Source organism: Balearica regulorum, chromosome 23, assembly GCF_011004875.1.
Source record: "Balearica regulorum gibbericeps isolate bBalReg1 chromosome 23, bBalReg1.pri, whole genome shotgun sequence".
Classification (NCBI taxonomy): Eukaryota; Metazoa; Chordata; class Aves; order Gruiformes; family Gruidae; genus Balearica; species Balearica regulorum.
In genome coordinates, this window is record NC_046206.1 from 6,674,970 (window position 1) to 6,697,067 (window position 22,098).

At 44.1% G+C, this 22,098-nt stretch overlaps 1 protein-coding gene and 1 long non-coding RNA gene across 7 annotated transcripts in view; one reads left to right on the forward strand and one right to left on the reverse strand.

The window, feature by feature from the left end:
• Positions 1–6,568: 6,568 nt before the first annotated feature.
• Positions 6,569–22,098, reverse strand: part of FLI1 (Fli-1 proto-oncogene, ETS transcription factor) — an 88,678-nt gene continuing 73,148 nt past the window's right edge. For all 6 annotated transcript variants that reach the window (XM_075774361.1, XM_075774363.1, XM_075774360.1 and 3 more), the window contains 3 exons: positions 11,143–11,205; positions 9,810–9,857; positions 6,569–9,160 (listed from right to left, as the gene is read on the reverse strand). In XM_075774361.1, coding sequence (XP_075630476.1) covers positions 8,631–9,160; positions 9,810–9,857; positions 11,143–11,205 — 641 coding nt within the window. In that variant the 3' untranslated portion in view covers positions 6,569–8,630. The remainder of the gene's footprint in view (positions 9,161–9,809; positions 9,858–11,142; positions 11,206–22,098) is intronic.
• Positions 17,490–18,728, forward strand: LOC142604881 (uncharacterized). The gene is made up of 2 exons (XR_012838719.1): positions 17,490–17,950; positions 17,988–18,728. It is a non-coding gene; the product is annotated as an uncharacterized LOC142604881 (long non-coding RNA).

Below are 22,098 nucleotides of genomic sequence, written 5' to 3' on the forward strand. Positions count from 1 at the left end.
CAGGAGAAGAAATCAGACCATGTACTTACTATTGGATTAAGGCCTAAAGAATTTAGCTGTGAAACCATTAGCCAAGCAGCTAGGCTTGGGAATAACGTGTCTGCACTAAACTTAATTTATCTTCTCATTTCACAAACAACATGTTTCTTCCACTGTATTTATTTTACACATTCATTCAAGCTGTGCATAATATTTCAATCGTTTTGAAACAGATTTACCCTCCTGCTGGCAAATGAATAAGGCATCCTGCTGACTGCTGGAGAAAGGGCCATGAATTAAAATAACTGCTTTTAGTAAACTGACATGTGCTAGTTAGCTGTCTCCACACACTCTTTAGTAGTAACTGGTGAACAGAGACCCCTAAATAATAATAAAAAACCCAAACCCGGCAAACCGTTAAGATACTCACACTGACTTGCGTGGTTGGAATGTGGCAGACCACTGCTAACTAGCTCACAGCAACTGCCTGGATAACTTCTGCATGTACACACTTCCTTGTATACTCAACTACTCACCCATAAACAAGTCAGCAGCGTGCAAAGCCCCAACACAAGTGAGAGCAGCTGAGGTGTCATATCCTCTCTTTCCTCTTCCCAGGCAGCAAACTGATGTGGTTAGACCCATGCAAATTCAGCTGGGAAGAGCCTTTATTTCCCCTTCCCTTTTATTTTGCCCCCTTCAATTCACCCCCACCTTGAACTGTCACAGTGCTGGCCCAATTCCTGCGCCCCACACAAACAGGGAGAAACTACAGGGGATGTGAGCAGGGGCCCTGCCATGGCAGGGATGGGGGAAGCTGAGCAAGTTCCTAAATCCTCTGGCGAATCTGTGCCTACAGCTTCTTGCTGCAGCCTGGGAAACTTCCACGACAACATTGTCACTGGCCCTAGACCACATAACACTGTGACAATGTCACTGGCACAAGAAGCGAGGAAGGCAAAAGCCGTTGCTCCACGGCTGCTAGAATACACAAAATGTTTCCTGAGGCCAAGTTGACATTCCTGTGGTGGAAGCATCTGCCTGGGGAAGCTTATGACTTGAACAAACTGCTGCACCAGACAGATATAAATTCTCCCTGCTCCAGGGAGCTGGACAAGCAAGGGGAGGCTGGAAATGAGACAATCTCACTCCGCATCTCAATTTGCATACTGCTAGCCAAGTTTAAGCACAGAAGGTACTGAAGCTCTTGCTGTCCTGGGCGATCGCATCCCAAGCAAGCTCTGCAGAGACGAAGTTACCACATTATTCTGTATATGACAACCCACTACAGAGGCAGGCTGGGATGCTAGAGACCACGCAGGGCTGCTGTCAGAGGGATCCGAGCGAGTTCCGAAGCGTCTTCTGCCTTGCTGCCGCTGGATGGCAGCCCTTACCTCCAGATCCATGCACAGCCAGCTCCATACAAGCAGCCACCCTACCCTTCGCATTGGCAGCGCAGCAAACTTAACACTGCGAACTACGGCAATCTTGAAAGCGCAAAGCAAGAATTTATTGGGACTGTTCCTTATTTTATTACACAAAGTTTAATGCATTTAGTGACTTATTTTTGGCGTGAGCTCTGCTGGCTGGATATATTTAGCCACTTCACAGAAGTGTTGGGAGACTTAACTCACGGCAATGAATTCACAGGTGACGTCTAAGTCGAGGGCTGGGGGCTGTAAACATCACGTCTGCAGCGACATCTAAAGCACCTTTCACAGAGTCTGCAGTAGGTGGGGCGGCTTAGTAACAGCGAGGCTGGGTCTGGCGAGACCTATATTCCATATGCAACTCTGGTCTGTAACTTCAAGCAAGTCACCGCTCCCTGCCTCAGTTTCCCCAGCTGTTAAAGCATTAACACCACAGGCCACCTCGGGAAAGCACCGAGTTCTAGCTCTGTTAGTTTTGCAACAGTGCCTAAAAGAGTCTGTTCAGCTGAAGCCCCCCTCTGATTTGGAAGCGTTCCTCGTACATTACAGAGCCTACAGAAACTCACGCAAAGGATTCACGGCCATTGTAGCGGTGTTACATGTATCGAAATCCAAACGACAACCCTTCCCGCTCTGGCGCCAGGAGCTTTGCAAATACCACCAGAGGCTCCTTAGCCCGTTAATCCCTACGAAGCTACTCTTCCAAAACACTGCGGGCAGACCCCCCAGCCCGGCGCACCTCACGCTGCCGGGTGGGCTCCTTCACCTCGAGGCGCCTGAGGAGAGAGAGGCTCGGGCGGGGGCTTAGAGGGGACCGGTCACCCCCCCACAGCAGGTGGGGGCAGGAGGGGGGGGGATAAACCCAGCCGTCCGGGGGCGCAATACCGACTCAGCGGGAACGGGGCGGGGAGGTGCGCGACGGCGCCTTAGCGCGGCGGTTGGCCGGGCTCTGAGGGAGGGAGGGAGAGAGCGACCGTTAACGGCTCGCGTGCCCGCCCCAACCGCGTGCCGGCCCCACGCGCAAGAGGCCCGCTCTGCATCCCTGCTTATTTACCGCTGTGGTGATGAACGCTGCCGGTGACGGGGGTGACAGAAAAACGCGCGGGGTTCAGGGTATTCGAGGTACCACCGGCCAACGCTCCGGCCACAACCTCCTCCCGCAACTTCTCCACCCTCAAAAGGGCTGGGGATGCTTCTTCGCCACACGCGACAAGCCTGCAGCAGAGGAGGTTCCTCTGGCCTGTGCACAGGGCTTTGCAGCAACAGGGAAGGTAATACGGATCCAGCGTTGGGCTTCACAGCTCCAGGAGACAGAAAGTTAAGGAAAAGCCAAAGCAAATAACAAGTTTGCAGCAGTTCCTGGAAAGGAAAAAGCAAGCTCTTGTGCTGAAATAGCTGCACATCAAACTGCCAGAATCCCTGGGTTATTCCTTCTCCTTCAGCAACTACAACTTACAATAAGAAATACAGATCTTCATCCTCTTCTGCCTTCTCCTAGGTAAAGAGCAGCTAGGTCCCCTCCTCTGAGAAAACCTCCCCAACCAAGAAACCTTATGTTTGCTGCAGTCATTTATACTGGTTGAAGCAGCTGCTCAGCTGCAAACAGCCCCGGTCGTCACTACACACCTGCTCACAAAGCGTTTCGTTAAGGGCAGCTCATTCCCCACTGTGGATCTGCGAGGTTGAAGGATATTGCTGTGGTGGCCTAAAACTGCTTTTCTTTCTTGTCTTTCTTTTTGTAGGTTTAGCGTCGGGGTCTGTTTGCTACTCTTGGAGCCTGAAGAGTTGAATTTTGCCAAGGATCTCTTATTCTCTTCTGGTATAACAGAAGAATCGGAGCTTTACGTGCACAGATTTCTACCTCTGTATATGAAAAAAATCATACCTCACAAACTAAATGATGTGTTATGTGTCATTCTTTGTATGACCTTAGTTGAGGTCTTTTAATTCTTTTATAATATGACAGAAAAGTCTGAGTTTTATTTGCAACAAGTTCTGCTTTTACAGATGAAAATCATAATATATATTATGCTAGGTATTGTGCAGAAGTGTACAAACAGGGTCTTTGAAGTGAATTTATACACCGCAGCCCCTGATGTGTCTCTAGACCACAGCTCTAATTAACACCAAATGCAGCAACACCCAGTCTGGTGTGGGAGAACCTACTTGGTTAGGAAGCGGGCTGAAGTCTAACATACTAATTTCACAGGGGTCATTAAAAATATTGTATTAGCACAGCAGCCTGTAAAAAAATCTATTATTGTAATAGTATAATAAAGACAATTATTCTGGCTCCTTTAACCCAGAATTTACAGACCGATGGCTCTTTTCTTCTGACAGTAGGGGTGGGAAGCAGTAGCTGTGTTCATCAGTGTTTTTATGACAAAGTTTCAGGCATAGTCATTTACTGTCATTGTGAACAGTAAGAACCCACATGAAATATTACCGGCTAAGACCAGCTTCACATCAAATATTTGCACCAACAGAAGTTATGGCAAATTTCCCACGTAGTTAACATCTCACTAGGACTGGAATATGCTTGTTGGGCGGTAGTATGAGAAATACTTCCTTCTCTTTACTAATGGGAAGGTCTTAGCACGGGGAAATCCCTCTCCCTTGCCATAGAATTAGGTGCATGTTAGAAATCCACAGTTGTTTTGGAAATTCATCGTCAGGGTTGAAATACAATTCTTTGGTATGTAAAAGCAGTAAGCCACTCGTGTATATAGAGGATGGGTTCTGGCACGTGAGGATTATGGATAGGAGTAATCTCAGAAGCTTTACACTAGAAGGATTTGGCATCTCCTAATTCAGCGCAGCTAACGAGCGCGTAAGCTGGGAGATCCACCCGCTAGGCTCGTGATTTAGTGGGGATAAAGAGCCTTCTTCAAAATAGAGTTGAAAACAGGTTCTAAACGTGATGTCTGTAATTATGCAGTAAGAATACCTTCGTGTTCTCCCGTTCTCTGATACGCAGGCACTGAGGCAAGTACATCTCAAATAGAAACAGTCATAGAAATCCCAGCTAAAGGAGCTGGAGCTCAGAGACTGTAAAGCCATCGCCAATTCTACTTAATATACAATGTAAAACTAATTCTAGTTTAGCATATTTAAGCTAGATCCTCTGCAGTGTTTGAACTTGGGAAGTGGAACAGAAATACTGGGTGAATACTAGATCCCTAGAAGTGAATAGCTGTTACCACTGATTTCAATGGGAGAGGGGTTTCCTGGTGAGGTTTGAATTCTGAACTTCAACACAGAGAAGATTTTCTGCTATCCCTGTTGACTCTCAGCTCACAACCATGTGATCGCAACCAGCTGTTTGGTAAACTTTCTGATTTAAGCCTGAAATACTTGAATTCCATCTGCCTTGTCCTCCTGGGAAAAGCAAAAAGTAGCATTAGTACTGTCAAATTCCTTGTTTATTTTCACAGAATCATAGAATTGTTTAGGTTGGAAAAGACTGTTAAGATCACCAAGTCCAACTGTTAACCTAGCACTGCCAAGTTCTCTCGGTGTGTCGCAGAAATTTGGTCTGGGAGGGGGGATCTCCCTGCTCTCACCCCTTGAGCTCCCAACATGGCAGTCAGGCTGATATTGGGAGGTACAAATGGGCCACTCCACTCTGTATGTTATATCTTTTGCTTTACCTCAGGAATTTAAACTATTAAGATCTTACGAAAACACTACAAGGTGCCTGGGAAGTGCCGCGCCAGTCTGAGGTTGTCTGGCACACTGGTGTGAGATCTCTTTACTCCAAGATCTCCTTATTCCAAGGCACTGCAGCCTGCAGTGGGTGGCAAACTCTGTCTAAACCTAAATGTTAGCAAATACAAGCAAAGATTAATATCAGGAAGTACCCTGAAGAGAAGGACAAAGAGATGCTGAAAGGACCTGAGCTGTGGATGCTGCTGATCACCTTTCAGATACTGCGAGTTGGACAGCCAGAAATAGATTCTTCTTAAATCGCTGATTGTTTTCAAAAGCCTTTTTTTTCCCAAGGATCCTGCTGGCCAAATTTTGCTATCAAAGACATCTTTGCACTCTGATAACCTTCAGATTCTGCCTTTAGACGTTTTTGTGCAATCTCAGTCTTCACATTTTCCTATTAGTGGCAACTGGGCAGACACGCTGTATCAAAAGAAAATACTTGATATTTCTACTGACGATGCATAGCCAGAATGAATCTGGATTGCACTAAAGTGAAAAACAATAGAGATAAGCAAAAAAACACTCGCTCTTATGACTAAATTGAGGAACTATGGTTGAACACACAAAGGGAACAGCCGTGTGGTGATTGAACACACTAACATCGCTCATTTTCAGAGCCCAGGCTTGCTAATCAAGCTGGTGAAAGCTATTGTACTAGAAACTCAGCAACAAAAGGCTGCGTGTGGAGGAAGGAAATGGTGTTACTTATGCAGTTATGTATTTCTAAGGGTTTATCAAATCAGCAGAAAGATCAAGCTATCTCTCAGGACCACCGTGTGTCTGCAAAAATACAGGAAGTGCCTTTGCCTGACCTTTATACACAATCAGAAGATTCCTTGGCAGTGCTTGTTTTTGCAGCCTCTTACTCCATCTCAGGAATGCTTTGGAGCACTGGCTTTCCCTGGGGTTTGGGGATAGGTGAGAAACATGAGCAGGCAGGCGGGTAATACATACAGCATTGCACATATACATTCTGTCAATGATTTCTCGAGTACCCTAAAGAGCAAACAGACGGAGACGTCTGTTAGGTTGGAGACGGCTCTCGGAGGGAGGCTGCATGTCCTGGCGCTCAGCACGGTGCTGTGACCCCATCGCTGGGGTACCGGGCAAGGGTCTGCTCCCAGCTCTGCCACCGTCCTCGTGCAAGACACTTCACCTCCTCGAGCTTTGGCTGCTCTACCACTTTCTCTCTCTCTCTCTCTCTCTCCATGGACAAAAGATGGAGCCTAGGTTTCTGATTTAGACACTTCAATAACTAAATTAGGTCTGATAAACACAGGCTCCAGAGACACAAATTGAGATCAATATTGGTTTACAGTGATAAGGATTATGATTGCCACTACTGTGGAGTGGCTTTGGTTTCCTTTTTTAGCTAAATTTAATGTAGAGGCAAATCTCATGCTTTATCTGCAGGTATGAGAGGGGAGGGAGAGAGTGGGACAATATGATGCCTTACAGAAGAAAACCACCATTTATTTTGTCACATTTTTATACATCATCCTCTTCATACAACAGTTTCATTGTAACACAATACATTTAAAAAAAAAAAAAAGATTACTTGCAAAATTATATATATTTTCATATCCAAATAGTACATTGCATATATATAGTAGCAAAAGCCCCATTTCCGTGGGTAATTTCTTCATACTTAAATTTTGCGATTATTGCAGTAACGTTACTTATAAACATCCTGAAAGCACTAAGACCTAAACTGATTAGCTTGATCTTATTTTTCCATTTTGTTAAATAATGGCATCAGTGCTTCTGTTTAAAGTTATGAGCAGACTATAATGTTCTGGTTTTGGGCTCTCATCCTGCAATCAGATGCACATGGACCAAATCTTGCACCCACGCAGAGTCCCAGAGGTTATGTCTAGACTAGATATTTGTGATCCTGTTAATTGGTTGCCAGTTAATACAAGTTAGCTAATAGATTGTACATGTAAGTCTCACCCCCCTATAGACATCTGTTCTAAAACACAAATGCTTGTGGTTTACCCTTCTGTTTATGGCACCAAACCACCATTTGTGGATCATCAAATTAACATGTGCAAAATTAAAGAGAGATGGTTGAGAATTTTTGAAAGTTTAAAATTTAAATGAAAACCCCTAGCAAAAGTTTTTCGAAAAGATGTCAAGAGAAGTATTCGATAATTTTCTCTAGGAAGTGGCTAAGATCTTTCCAAGGTTCAAGATTTTGGGGAAAAATAATCACAAAATATTTAAATAGTTGCTTTAAAATGCTGGTGCATGTTTTCAATCAGCTTCAATGCAAATATGTTAGCTAAATGGAGTTAATTTGCAGACAACTATGACAGGCAAATACAAGAAAAAACTCTACTCTAGACAAACCCAGGGAAATCTGGAAGAATTCTGGCTACTTTGGGGGTCAAGTATGGATCCAATTGCAGGACCAAGGCTATCTCCAGCAGATACATTACTCATGTCTTATTTTTAATTTTCTTTTAGCAAAAAGTACAAAGCTACAGCCCAAATGTACAGATTGAAAAAGATGTACAAATTACATTAAAAAAAAAACAAAAACAACCCACAAACAACTGAGCTGATAGTAAAAAAACAAACCTGCATTTGTGACCGAGGTCAACTCGTTTTATTTAATCTTTCTTTTAAAACTGTGAGATATAGGGAAAAATAACTCTGCATAATTTATACAGTAATTTGCCTTCTGATTTGTTGACCACTTTGGATGACGGTCTGACAAACGCACAGCGTTCGCGAATCGGTAGCATTTAGCGATCTCTAAGACTCTGGCAGAGCTCAGGGGCCTGCTGTCATTTCTTTTACTTCACGTTTGCTTTCAAGGAATGTCTGTCCTTGACATTAGGTTACTTTTTGTTCTGGTTTCTGATGTTTCTGGAGTTAATACACAGTCTAATGAAGTTGTACACTCTAGAAAAAGTCCCTTCAATGCCCTTTACTTCTTAAAATATACATGTACATATATATATATGAATATATATATTTTTTTTTAATTTCCAGTTGGGTGAAAATCCTCATCTGCCTTAAAGCTAAGATTCCAGTTGTGGTCCCCTGCAGCCCAACGTCCTCCGTTTAATGGTCAAATTGCCTAACCTCTCCACAGCGAGAAAAAAACCCCATGTAGTCATCTTTTCCTATGACACAGAGTTGGATCTATGTCTTGTCAAAAGCCTTTGAATCCTTAAAAACTTCTCTCATCAGAAAGCTAATAACCATCCCAGGTAATGGAGAGCAATCTTCATAGTCAATTCCTACAGAGGATATAAGCGTGAAAAACCAAAGAAAATGCAGAGTACTGGCCCAAAGAAGCATCCATCTCTCAGTTCAAGACACAAGAGGCAAAGTTACAAAAGTAAAAGGTTTGATCCAGGAATAACCAATATCCAGTTTTAATTCTTCCCCAGAAAGGCCACAATTATCCATTAAAGGTCCCCCCAAAAACCATAAAAATCCCAGAAGTGAAGGAAAAGTCCAACCAGACTGATAAAGGCCACTTGAAGATAAAAGCATCTAGTAATAGCTGCCCAAGTGTGGTGATACATGGGCGTTGGGATGCCGAGGGACGTTGGGGTTTGGATAAATGCTTCCTGCAGGGGAGGTCCAATAAGGTGAGGCTGCTCCAAAGAAACTGGATGATGTGACAGGCATAGAAGAAGGGTGCGGGGGTACAAAGTTCACCTTCTGCTGATGGGCATGGTAAGACTGCATGTAGGAGAGATCTGATGGATACTTGTACATTGACGATTCAGTGGGATGAGGCTGAAGAGCCTGGGCAATGCCATGAAAGTCAAATTTGTAGGCATACCTTTTGCCATGCACTTTGGTCATAATGTTCTTATCATAGTAGTATCGGAGGGCTCGGCTCAGCTTGTCATAATTCATGTTGGGCTTGCTTTTGCGTTCTCCCCAGCGCCGTGCCACTTCATCAGGGTCCGTCATCTTGAATTCCCCATTGGTCCCTTCCCACGTGATACAGTTGGCGTTGGAACTGTCCGACAGCAACTCGAGGAGGAACTGCCACAGTTGGATCTGCCCGCTCCCTGCAAAAGCAAGTCAAAGAGGAAAGGAAATGACATTGTGTTTCCTGCTTAAAAGCATAGACAAAGGCAGGAAACAGAAGGACTATCTCGATCTTTACTGGGAACTGCTCCTTGAAGCCTTAGAAATTCTTACGTAGGAATGGATAAACTGTTCCCAGCAAACAAGTTAGTCAACCCTTTGTTCTGTTCATGAGTTTGAGGTCAGATTAGATTTCATAATGGTCGCCTTTGCCCTTAAGATCTTTGGGCTATTCATAAACAGGCTTTTTCCCGAGCATACCGTTCTGCAAAATTTTTCATTGAATAGTTAACACAGTATATTTCAACTCCCAATTGCTTACTGTTTACCATGGATATTGTTTTGGATACCAACAGTTTTCTTTCCAGTTGGTGATCTGAGTGATTATTTCTTCCCCAGACTACATGACTCCTAGTTTTATTCCGTGTGGTTATACTAATAGTAAAGAGCTTTATGAGGATGTTTCCTTACAAGCATTCAACGTAGACAATGTAGACATTCCATGGCTCTCACAGCAGACCCCAGTGGTAGGGGACAACAGCTACTCATCCAGTACAGACTGGAGCAGTAGATTGGAAGGAAAGCTAACCCCTTTGATAATGGTGGTCTGAAATTTAAAGATGAACTCACCTGGATTGGCAAGACGGCTACTAGTGGGCCCCAGGATTTGATAGGGATCTAAAAAAAAAAAAAACCACCCAGAAAAAGCTATTTTAAAAAATGTTTCATCAAAAAGAAACAAGAACTCATTATTGTTCATTCTAGAAACCAGTTCAAATTTTCCCTTTCTTTCTTTACTCATGCTGACTCTCCTCCTAGGGCCTGAAACAGACTCGATGTGTTCCTTATTTCTTTTTTAGCAAACCACCACCAATTATTTATGGAATCCAAAATGGCACAGTGGTTCTGGCATTGGTTTCAGACTTGTCTGCTTTCAAAGATTGTAATCTCTTTGGAGATACCCTGCACTTATGTGTCATCTAGAAAACATGAAACGTGAAAAAAGAAGTGTGGGATAGTAGAGCAGTAACAAATCAGGAGGATATATATTTCTCCTAATAAAAAGACCTGGAGAGCAGAAGATGTTTTCAAATTCACTTGTTAGCTGTCCAGCTTGCTTCCCTCTGAGGTCAATGAAATGTTCACCCAACTCTCCCTTACTGAAGCAAGCACAGCGTTAAACAAATGGGAGTATGGGGAGTTTTGTCACTGGTTCCAATGAGGCTGAGTGTTTCTTGAAAATCCCACAATGCATTTATTAGGAATGAATTCCTTCCCTTTTTGTGGGGCCTCCTCAGCCCTAATCTCTACACTTCTCCTTTGCTTCTCTCTGGTTTTGGCAATTTGGATCTATAGCATTTGCTCGTGGATTGAATCGATGCCAAAAGAACCAACCCCCTAAAAAAAAAGGGGGGATAGAAAGCAGCTGTGCAAAGCAGAGAAGGTGGTATTTAGCTTTTCACAGGCCCCTTGGGAAACTAGCAGGAAACACTACTGCTTGCTGCCCAACAGGATTTGCTTTTCTTATTTGGTTTTCTTTGACGCAGGGGAAGCCCTGTTGATTCTGTTTGGAGATACTTCCATTGAACATCCCTGCAGCAGAGGTGAAGAGGTAACGAGCAGACACTCCACCGCTGCAGCATAAAGAGCTCCCTGCCGCTAACTGCTTCGTGACCTATTGCACGGCGTGACACCATGCTTCAAAGGAGGTGCAACTGATGCTAGGCACTGCTAGGTTCAGCTGAAACAAGGATGTTGCTTCTGAATGGGGAAGGACAATGCAGTAAAATAGAAACCGTTTGCAACAATTGCTGTCACTGCTCAGTCACAGTTGACTCATTATACTGAGACTTCCCTGTAAGGCTCTGCCTCTTTGTCCTGTGCCCACAGTTGGTGCTGCTTGACACATTTAGTACAAATCTAATTACTTAGCAAATGCAGCAAGGACAAAATCATCAGTTACCTGGCTGGGGCCGTTGCTGGTCTGTTGTCTTATTCACATTTTGCGTTCCTGCAACAGGAAGGCCTGCAAGGACAGGGAAAGATCTTATATGTACTAGAACAGAAGAGGAGTGAACAGAAAACAAGACAAGATACCTTGAACAGGAATAACAGCGATCAGGATGGGAAAAATTTTCTAATCCTAAGAACTGATATTTTTGAAATTGCACTATAAAAGCAAGAGAATTCACTAGAAATTAAAAATGTCACTGTAAAATGAAAATATGCAGATAAGACAAGAAAAAATACTATGTCTTTTCTTGTCACTTAGCTTCCATTCTAGTTTACATCCATCTTTTGAACAGAAAATTGGATATTTTAAAATGTATAAATTCTGATCTTCTTCCATGTTGGAACTTTTTTCAATATTTTTTGGAAATGAGAATTCTTTTTTTAAACCAACCTTTTTATGCCAAAAAGTTTTGGTTTTATCAAATCAAACGTTTTGTTGAAAATATCACGGCCATTTCCATAAATCACTTCAACATTAACATCTGTTCCTCCTCTTCATATCATTTCTCATAACAGAAAACTGTAACTCAAAGAACAGTCTTCACATTTAGAGTGCGCGTAATTCAGAAAGCTGCAAAGCAAAAGGAATTATAATCTGACAGCCAGGTTCTGCCACATTTATTTGCACCCGGTAGTATCTTGTTGAGAGTCAAATGTGTCCATCTTGCACTGCTGCACAGGAAAATGCCCCAGCAGTGGAAGCAGGGGAGAGCATGGCTCGGTATCAGCTGGTTAATTAGCTAGAATATGGTCTTTAGGGCCAGGGAACTGATATTTCTAACAAGACGTCACCTAGAGTGTACTGTGAATTCAAGGACAGACACTATAAAACCAGGAAGAAACAAGAACAGTTGCCTGAGCAGGGCTCATGCAGTAGGGGCCCTATCTGCCTGCTAGGCTTTGTGTAGAATCTGACTTTCTGAAAAGTAGTAAGAAGCTCTCAGAATCTGCCCAAGCTGCCTCTGTCTGTCCCTAAAAAAAATGACACTGGACTACAGGCAGGTGGTTAGCATGGGGTCTATGTTTGTATGGAGGATCTGCTCCTGGCCCCTTCGCAAAACCCTGGAAGTATTAGAGGTTCAATAATCAAAGTATTTGTGCCAATTTCTATTTCTTTTCATAACTTAATTCTAGCACTTATCTTACTGACTGTCCCCAAACTTCCACTGTTCTGATGCTCATAAGACAAACCAGCCATGCCCGTCTTCTCCCACAGTCTCATTTTGATCTTCCATTGCAGAATTTGTGGTTCCCAGGGGGACAACTTACTTTTGGTGAGGCCAGAATTCATATATTACTGCCCCATCCCATTTTCCTGACTGCATCACAGGAGGGATATAATGACAAAAGACAACAGGCACGCAGGGGTTGAGATCAACTCTTCCCAGGAAAAAACCTTGTGTCCAACTGACTTGGTATTACGCAGATCTATTATTTTTCCTCTCCTGTGCTCCTTTGGCCCGCTCACAAAGGCAACAGGGTGTAAATGTAGCGGTTGGGACTAAGTGTTGGGCAATCCTCGAGCCTGACACATTCTGATCCCGAAGTATAGTCATTGCACTCTACGGAATTTAGAGTGCGACTCATCCCATCCAAAAGGAGAATCACTTTCTCTTATCCCAAGATGACAGAAGGCAGAAAAGAAGGATGAGATGAAACCTTTTGTTATTTCACCAAAAATAAATGGCGACTTTAAAACCCAGGGAGGCCAAGGACTTGACACGCACAATAAGGAAGCTATTTTAAGGATAAGGAAAGGAGGAAAAGCATCCTCTCAAGTGAAATTCAAAATGCCCCTCCGGCCACACCGCTGGAAAGGAGTGGGCACTGCCCCAAGCCCTGTTGGGCTGCACAGTGCAGTGGGGCTGCACAGCTCCCTGCGGAAACGTCCTAGGCACTTGCACATTCCTCCCGGCGCTGGGAAAGCTGCTGCAGCTTTGAAATTACAGCCTTCTAGTTATTGGCATGAAAAGGAAAACAGAGAAGGGACGGGAGAGGGAAGGGGAGGGGAAGAGAGGGAGAGACAGAGGAGGAGAGAAGAGAGTGGAATGGGGGAAACAGCTCATGTAATCTGCCTGGTTTTATTTTTATTTTACTTATTTGTTTTTTCCCTTTTTACTAGAAACCGCAAACCCCACTGCAAATAGATCAGACTGAAAAACAAACCACTACAGTTTCAGCCTGGTACAAAGAGCGCGACAGGACATTTCTGAGAGGGGGGAGCAGCAGCCCCAGCCACGCTGTCCCCAGAAAAGACCCCTGTCCCCGCTTCCATGGCCGGGCAAGGGTGGCAGGGCTGGAAACTGGCTCGCAGCCTGGTCCTGCTGGGGAACTTCATCCCCAAGCTCAGTCCTCAGCAGCTGTCATTGTTTTAAATAATCTGCTGTTTGCACGGGCGGTTATTTTCCTTGCTGAAAACCCGTCGTGCAAATCCTAACTTCATCTGAGTGCACCCAGAGCTTGGGCTGCTGTGCTATCAGTGACTGAAATCAGGAGAGCAGAGATGAGGTCTGAAGTAACCGCTGGCTTTTCCCATGTCCTCTTTGCAGCCAGTCTCTGACTTTCATTTCTCCCCTGGGATATCCTTCAGAAGTATTACAACTAGAGCTATTAAAGCAATGTTTTGGGAAATATTTTGAAAAAAACATAAGAGTTCTGCATTGAGAGAGAAAGGCAAAAACCTCAGAAATTTCCACCGATCGAGATGCTAATGTACAGTTTGGTTAGCTCAATCAGAAATGGTTTGCCATTATGGAATTTTAATGGAAATGCCACTCCCATGGTGATCCTGCTATAAAGAAAGGTAGCCATTCATTTTCCAACAGAAAAATTCTCTTCAAAGTGGGAAAAATATTCCTTTCCAAAAAGTAGCAGAACTCATTGGAAATTTTTAATTTTCTCTGATTCTTTTGGGTCAGATAATTGACCAGAGTGAATCAACTTCTACACATGGGTTGGTTGATTCAGATGCATCAGCATGTTTTGAGTAAACAAATAGGCCATCATCTGGATAGATGATCATCCTCCTCCTCTTCCTCCAGATGGAGAAACTTTGTCACAGAGGAGGAGCCTGCTTTGCTCACAGCGTCACAGAAAGAGTGTAAAACGCATCTCCTGAGGGTTATTTTAACCAAAAAAAAATGACACTATTACAATCAGATGTGCTGATCAGCGAGTATTGCTGCAGCTCCTTGGGCTTTACAGGATCAAGGCTCAGTTGTCCAGATAAGTTTGGCTAAGTCTGGTCAAAATTATCATTCAAAACCTCTCTGAATGGGTTTCCTTGTAGTGTACATTTTAGGATGTAAAGCAACAGCTTGGAAGGATGGTGTGCATGTTTAATCCAGGTTTAGCATACCTCAGATGTGTCCCTTTGCTTCAGTTTCCCCTATATAGTACGGATTATAGAGTACAGTGTGGGCATATATAGGGACAGCTACGTTTGTGTTGTTAGGATGAGACACTGCTCCGACTGTGATTTTGCAATGGTAAGAAGGATTAAAAATGATAGTTAGCTATACAGGCATTGCTATTGAAACGTGTTCACTCAGCTTGTGCAAGTTTCCAACTCTTTCTCTCCCTCTCAAAAAAAAAAAAAAAAGGTCCAAATCCACTAAGCTATTTTTGTTTTGTTTTCACAAAAATCCGTGCAACGTGAAAGAACCACACCAGCCCTCCCGGCTTCCAAGCCCAGACTCTAAAGCTGAATGTGTTTAAAACAAAATGGAAAAGGCAGAGCCAGGGAACCTATCCAGAGACTTGAGTTTCTGCAAAAACAATATCGTTCCCAGGACCTGACGCCCAGTGGCTCGAAGAGATCCTACAGAACTCCAGCCAGACAGTTAGTTACAGGGAGAGTCTTATCTGTCATTAAAACCACTTGGATTTTACACCAAAACTTGCCGCGCTATGGAAATTCAATTAAAAGACTTGGACCGAGGTCCTCTTCTGGTGTAAATCAGCAAATAGCTACAGTGAAGTTAGGGGCAAATTTGTACCAGCTAAGGATCAGGTCCCCAAGTCTGTTTTAGACTTAAAAGGCCCAGTGGAGCAACAGTCCTATGACAAATGTGTGTTCAATACAAAATGGAATTAAAGAGCAGAAAATAAATCATAGATGCTTTCAAGAAATGTCATTCTGCAGCTGTCTGGTTTATGTCCAGAAATTCCCCAGAATGAATGCATACTCTATTATGAGTAAGGTAAAGGATATTAATAATGCTTTGCACTTTCACAGCACCTTTCAACTAAGGATCTCACAGCTTTGCAAACATTCGCACTCACAGCGCGCCTGGGAAGAAGGTTAAATATAATTTTATTTATTTACATGCATAAATGCACTTTTCTTAGGCTTTAGCTGCCTTTTCCAGATGAAGCGGCTTTCCCAGAAATCAGCCTGTGTGGAACACTGTGTAGCATTGCTCTCTGGACCTTGGTCTATACTTTCTCACCTCAAATCTCCCTCGGCTCCTACCTCACCACCCTCTGTGCCATTTCAGAGTTCTCATCCTCTGCTGTGTGACTCCCCTTTCAAAGTCTGTTGGTTCCTTGGGAATTAGATATAAATCAGAAATAACACAGTAGTGAAACAGCCTGCTAGGCTACGCAGAAGGCTGAGAAAAGGCTTAGAACATGGCAAAATTAGCAAGATCAAGTCTGGGCATTAGGCAGGCTGTCCTGTAAAGTTCAAGAGATGAGCTAAATTATCCAAACCTCTGCAGTTTCTTCTCGTCAGACTGTCTGATGCAACAAAGAAAGGGCTTGATGGGGGGAAGAAACTGAGGAGTGTGTCCTCTGGTTGAGATTGTGGGACATGGAGGAGGAGGAGGGCTGCCCAATGTGCTCTGTAAGCGTAGGAGGTATGGCATTGCAGTCCAGAAGATAAGGCAGGCTCCACTGAACCGCCAGCCCACCTTTACAGACACCCCCTGCCCCTCATCTCACAGCTTGAGTGCTGCTTCGCTCCTGTACCCCATACCTATGGATGATATTTAGAATAAACAGACTAACAAACCAGCTCAAATATTGCTGGGGGCAGATGGACAGAGACGCACAGACTCTCTTCCCTAGGAAACCGGACTTAAAATCCCCCAGCAGATTTCCACACCACAGCGAAGATGCCTAGCGGTCCTTTCAGCTTCAACGCAGTCCAATGAACAAGCCATTAGGGAATCTGTGTTTAAGATAAGATGTATTAGAGAGCAAACCCTCTCTGATAAGCTTTAAAAAGTTCTTAAAAGTTTTAAAAAATAATGGTGGTTTATAAATCTGAGAGCTTGGGGCAGAGGGGAGAAGCAAGGCGGGGGGGATTTCAAATGAACAATAGGCTCACAGTCCCTGTGCTTCCTGAGCTGCTCGGTAAGTGCTGACAGCCCCTTCATCCTGCTCTCTCCCTAGGAGCTTTTTCAGTCAAACCAGATCCAGGCACTATTTTGTGCTACCAGCCTTGATAAGGCTTTCCAGGATGGGCACTGGGCCGGTAATATCCTCATTTTTCAGGCCTTTTTGTTGTAGGATGGATACAGTGGGGCTGGGTCATTTCTGGACTAAATGCTTTATAGGCACTATAGGGGAATCTTATTTGAAATGCTGTCTATGCTGGAACAGTGCTCTTAATTGCAAGCAGGGCTGGGAAGGAATAGCATGGCATATTTACCGTATTCATGGCATCACTGGCAGCAGCAACAGCTCTTTTCCAGCCAGGCACTGTGTGCTTTATGAACTGCTGGGGCCTCTGACCAAGTCTGACTTGCTAACACAGATGAATAATAACAACAGTAACGACTGCAGCCATTTAGCCATCTTCTAGTGGATTCCTTACCACAGCATCTTGGGGTGCTTTACAAAAAAAAGTCAGATGACCCCAGTTCACATGACGGGAAAAAAAGCCCAAACCTGAAATACAGAAGGAACTGTTCCTGAATATCCTGGTTTATTTGGTTAGGGAGCACAGGCACTGTATTTCCAGACAGGACTTGGCCTTACAGATTTCAATGAAGCAAATCAGGGGAAGGAGAAGGCTGCAAATTTGAAGCGGGCTATGGGATCCACAGGATTCTCCACGCAGAACACAGTCTGGTTTTTGCAATGAGTCCTTCTGCTTCAGTAGGAAGAAAGGATCCAGGCTTGGTGGCTGGAATTTAAATTAGCTTCTCTAAATGGGGAAAGCAGAACCAGGTGTCCTAGGGGATCCAGACTTGTGATTAATCTAAGTGGTCCCTTGGGGTCTATTTTGCAGCAACTGCTTTACAGGGAGAGAGAGAGAAAGGAGGGCACAGGACCTCACCACTTTTCCTCCCAAAGTGAGGTTGTGTGTAGTGGCACTATTCTGGTATCTTGGAAGAGTCCCAATGTAGGCGCATGGGAACAAAAAACACTACTGCTGTAAACCAAACATGTAAGCAAGGTCTGCCAAGCTGCTGAGCATCCAGCCCTCACACTCCCGTCATTTAACCTCCTGGAGATCACATTGAAGAGGTGGGGTTGTGCTTAAAGCCAGTTGGAGAGAAGAAACCTAGACTGTGGGTTTCTGGAGGGTCAAGGAAGCCAAAACCACCTCCAACTCCTCCTAGAAACATTAGACACATTGTTTTAAATGATGGCAGCAAACATAAAAGTTGTAGAGTCTGTAAGGTTCTTCCCAGGCCCACTCTGGCTCCAAGTATATGTACTAAATGCTCGATACACATGGTGCAAAACCTTACGACGTCAGCAGCAAGAGTTTTTCTCAGCAGAAAGCTGTGAAGGCTCTGGATGCTGTCGTTTGTCTGTAGGACGTTTGACAGTGCGAGGCAGAGATGGTGGAACAGAACTAGAAAGCAGAGTATGAGGAGTCCTCTGGCCTTTTCAAATGGATACAAGAAGTGACTCATGCAAGTCGGCAGTAAGCTTCCTGTAACATCTAGCCCTACGGCACACAATCAGGTATGAGTTACACGTGTGTCATAACTGCTTAGACTGAGGCCTCAAAACTCAGCCACAGTATCATTTGTTTTGCAATGGATTACTTTTCAATTTGCTATTTCTGCTAATTAAAACCATTATCACTTAGCACATATGCCATATGTCATGCTGTATGTCATTCACGGCCAGTATTACTATGGCTGTTCTCATGAACATGTTCTCATGATCATTCCTACAGGAAAGATGGTGAGGGACTGTTTATCAGGGGGTGTAGTGACAGGACAAGGGGTAATGGGTTTAAGCTGCAGGAGGGTCGATTTAGATTAGATATTAGACAGAAGTTCTTTACTGTTAGAGTGGTGAGGCACTGGAACAGGTTGCCCAGAGAGGTTGTGGGTGCCCCATCCCTGGAAGTGTTTAAGACCAGGTTGGATGAGGCTTTGGGCAACATGGTCTAGTGGAAGGTGTCCCTGCCCGCAGCAGGGGGGTTGGAAATAGATGATCTTTAAGGTCCCTTCCAACCCATACCATTCTATGATTCTATGATTTTGTAAGACTTTCCAGAGCCTTCCAGCACCAAACTCATTTAGTTCTGCTTCAAGACCACAATGTCCCGCTCCTTGTGCTAAAGAATCTCCAGAACAGGGATGATATGTGGAATTAAGTCATTCTAAGGCTCTCCACTAAGAGGAAGCAACTAGCAGAGTGCGGAATAATTGCAAAATAACTTCTATTCTATATTATCAGACTACTTGATTATTTCACAATTAGAAAAAAAAAATTATCAAACATCTTTACATTGCTATTAACCTGGTTTACAGACAAACTGGCATGGAGACCAAAGTCCAGGCTTGGAACAACATTGGGTTTCGACCTGAAGTCAACTCAAACCAAGAGAGAAGGGACTGTCTGCTGGATTTACATAAGAAATCTGTTGCAGAGCATGGACAGGTTGGGGAATCTCTGCAAGTAGTTGAGAGCCCAGTTATGCATTGAATGAATGAGTAAACATTTCCGATCTAACTCCTATTCTAGATCCAGTGTTGGATGAAAGTACTGTGGCTGAACCCCACTTATTTCCAGTGTCGCACAGGGACCTGGAGCTTAACGTAGTGCGTGCACAGAACTAGGATTCAGGATTTTCAAAGGGGGACTCCTTCAGCTTAGAGTAGTCCTGCTGAAGCAGGTCACTCCGGCTTGAGCTCTGTGATCCCTCTCCCTCGTCAGACTTGGCCTGGCGGGGGGGACATGAAGGAGCTCCTACGCACTGCAGCTCTAGAGCCTGGGGCTCTGCTCCCCTGCTCAGAGGAGGGATCTGGCCTCCAAACTTTGGAGTCGCTCCCTGTTTGCTTTGAGCCACAGGCGACAGCCCCCAGTTGTGCGAGTGTGGCTAGAAAAACATCCCAGAGCCGTGCAGCGGTGGAACTTCCTGATTCACGTCTGAGTTACCCTGTGCAACGCTTACAAAGACACATTATGAAGAAAAGGAGGAAGTAATGAGAATTTTTTTTGTTGTTGTTGCTTTTTTTAATAGCAGCAGCAGAAGTCCCAATGCACAATGCATGAAGACTGAAGTATGTGTCCTAAGAATCCCTCCCAGAGCCAGCTTTGAAAAGCAGTCACTCTCCAGTCAACATACACGTTAACTGAGCTACACAGGGCCGCAGACACGAGCAGCCACATGCAGACAGGCGTGCTACTGAGCAAAAACACAATCGCATACGCTGAAAGGCGCGTTTCTGAGCACGCTTCGCACACGTATATAAGCATTCATCCAAAACACACATATGAGCGTGTACAAATATGCAAGCAGCACTGTGCAGACACAGAAGCGCACGGAGGGGGGGGAAAAACAAACAGCTAACGTGCTTGCAGTATGCACTTACTGAAAAATACACAAATGCAGAAGTAAAGAAAAAGAAACGCATATTCACAGAGAAAAAAGCTAGACGCAGCAAGACATACGTAAGAGAAAAGGGAAGACATGCACGCGCACACATCGCAGCTAGAATTTTTTACAGCATTTGCCCATTTAACTCATTATCAGGAAACAAATTTACTTTTGTCTGAGGAAACGGCCAAAGCGCTTCCAAGACCTTTTCACGGGAGGGACTGCACCCCAGCAAACGTGTAACCCACACACACATGTGCAATAACATTGCTTGCAGTGCACCCTAGGCAAAAAAATAATAGCTCTTTTGCTGGGAGAAAAGGAAGGATAATGGTTACTTAGAAAGTGCTCCAGACAAGCTGTCAGGTTGAATTCAGAGAACTGGAGTCTACTCTGGGACAGCGCTGGCTCAGGGTGATCCCTTGTGAGTTGGGTTTCCTGCCTGCTACAGCTTAAAGACAACGATTCTTTGTTTCCAGTTTTTCTGGTGAAAAAACACACGCCTGCCTCCGAAGAGGGTCAGGGAGAAAGCAGACAAAACACTAACTCTGGAATTTCAAAGGAAAACAATTAAAAAAAAAAAAAAAAGAAAAAAAGAAAAAAATCCAAGAGCGCTAGCTACTGTCTCTCCTGAAATCATAAATCCCTGGTTTGTCCACACAGTCACAATAAAAGAAGCACCAAAAAAGCCTCCTCTTTTCCAGCTACAGAGCTAAAAATGGGATATTTCATCACCAGGCACACAAATATCATCGACAAATGTTTTAGTCTGTACAGACAATTGAGAGGGCATAAAGCTGCAACTGCTTTTTCTTTGACACCACCAAGACCAGAGGGTTTATAACCTTTGCTGTGAACAAGGGGCCTTACTGACACTCGAAAGAAGGGTTTACTGAAACTGGTCAATATTTTTCACATGACAACCTTTTAGACCTGAAAAACAGCCTTTTCAAGAGAAGAATTTTATGCAGGAATTTGAGATTATTTTCCTGTGGGAACCCTGCTTATGCAACCATGCTGCCTGTCGTCTCCTTGCCCCTCTCTTCCCAGTCCCCAAAAACTTTTGAACCTGTCACCCAAAATTGTCACTGAATTTGACAAGCAGGAGAGATGAGTTTTAAAGAGTTCCTAACAATTTAAAGAAAACTGCTGGGGAAAGAGGAAAGAGATTGCGGCCCTGACGGCGAGAAAAGCAGCTGCACGGACTCATATTTTGTACCAGGGAATGTGCGTGAGAGAGATTTTATTAATGCTCCAACAGGGAGCATTAATAAATTAATCCGAAGAAAACATACAAGCAAACACACCTTATACCCAAACATCCTTATTGTTCACACAAATGTTTCTATAATGCAAACAGAAACATGGGACAGCCACAGACTAAATCCTTAAAATTCATCTCCTACATCTGTATTCATGGATTCACATACAAATTTCTTCCCTCTTTGAAAATGCAGGTACCACATCATTTTTTTCCTGTGTTCTGCTTGAACTTAGGTTGGATTTATGCAACTCTGGGCTAGTGCTGGTTTAGCACCATTCTAAGCTAACCATATTGCCTTAGGCTGAGCCTGACATACACAGATGACAGTGCCGGAGTATAAAGACCTGTGCTGAATCCAGCCTTTTAACCAAGATCATACATAACCTGTATCCACTAAATTCTCAGGTGTGATGCGCGGGTGTAGCCTTTATCAGCCAAACCTTCCTTCATCCCACTTTGCCACCTCACTGCACAAACAGCCACTGCACTGTGCAGCAGCACATACTGCAAAGCACCGCTTATACCACACCAGATACTCCTACGTGCCTGTTTAGTCACGCAGTTTTGCACATCAACACGTCATGATTCTGCCTCTTTGGAAACTGCCAGCACTATCCTGCTTGGGTTCAAATCCTGCGCAGCGATTAGGCTTGTGTATTAAACACGCGAGTTATGCAGACCCCGACATACTTAAAAGTAAGCATGGACTTTAAAAATGTGTTGGATTGAGGCCAGAATGCTCACAACCGTACGGGACGTAGCCCTTTGGCCTCCTAAATGTTGTTGTATGTGAATATACTTTCCATTTCCCTGTGGAAACCTACTTAAATGACACCATTTCGAAGGCA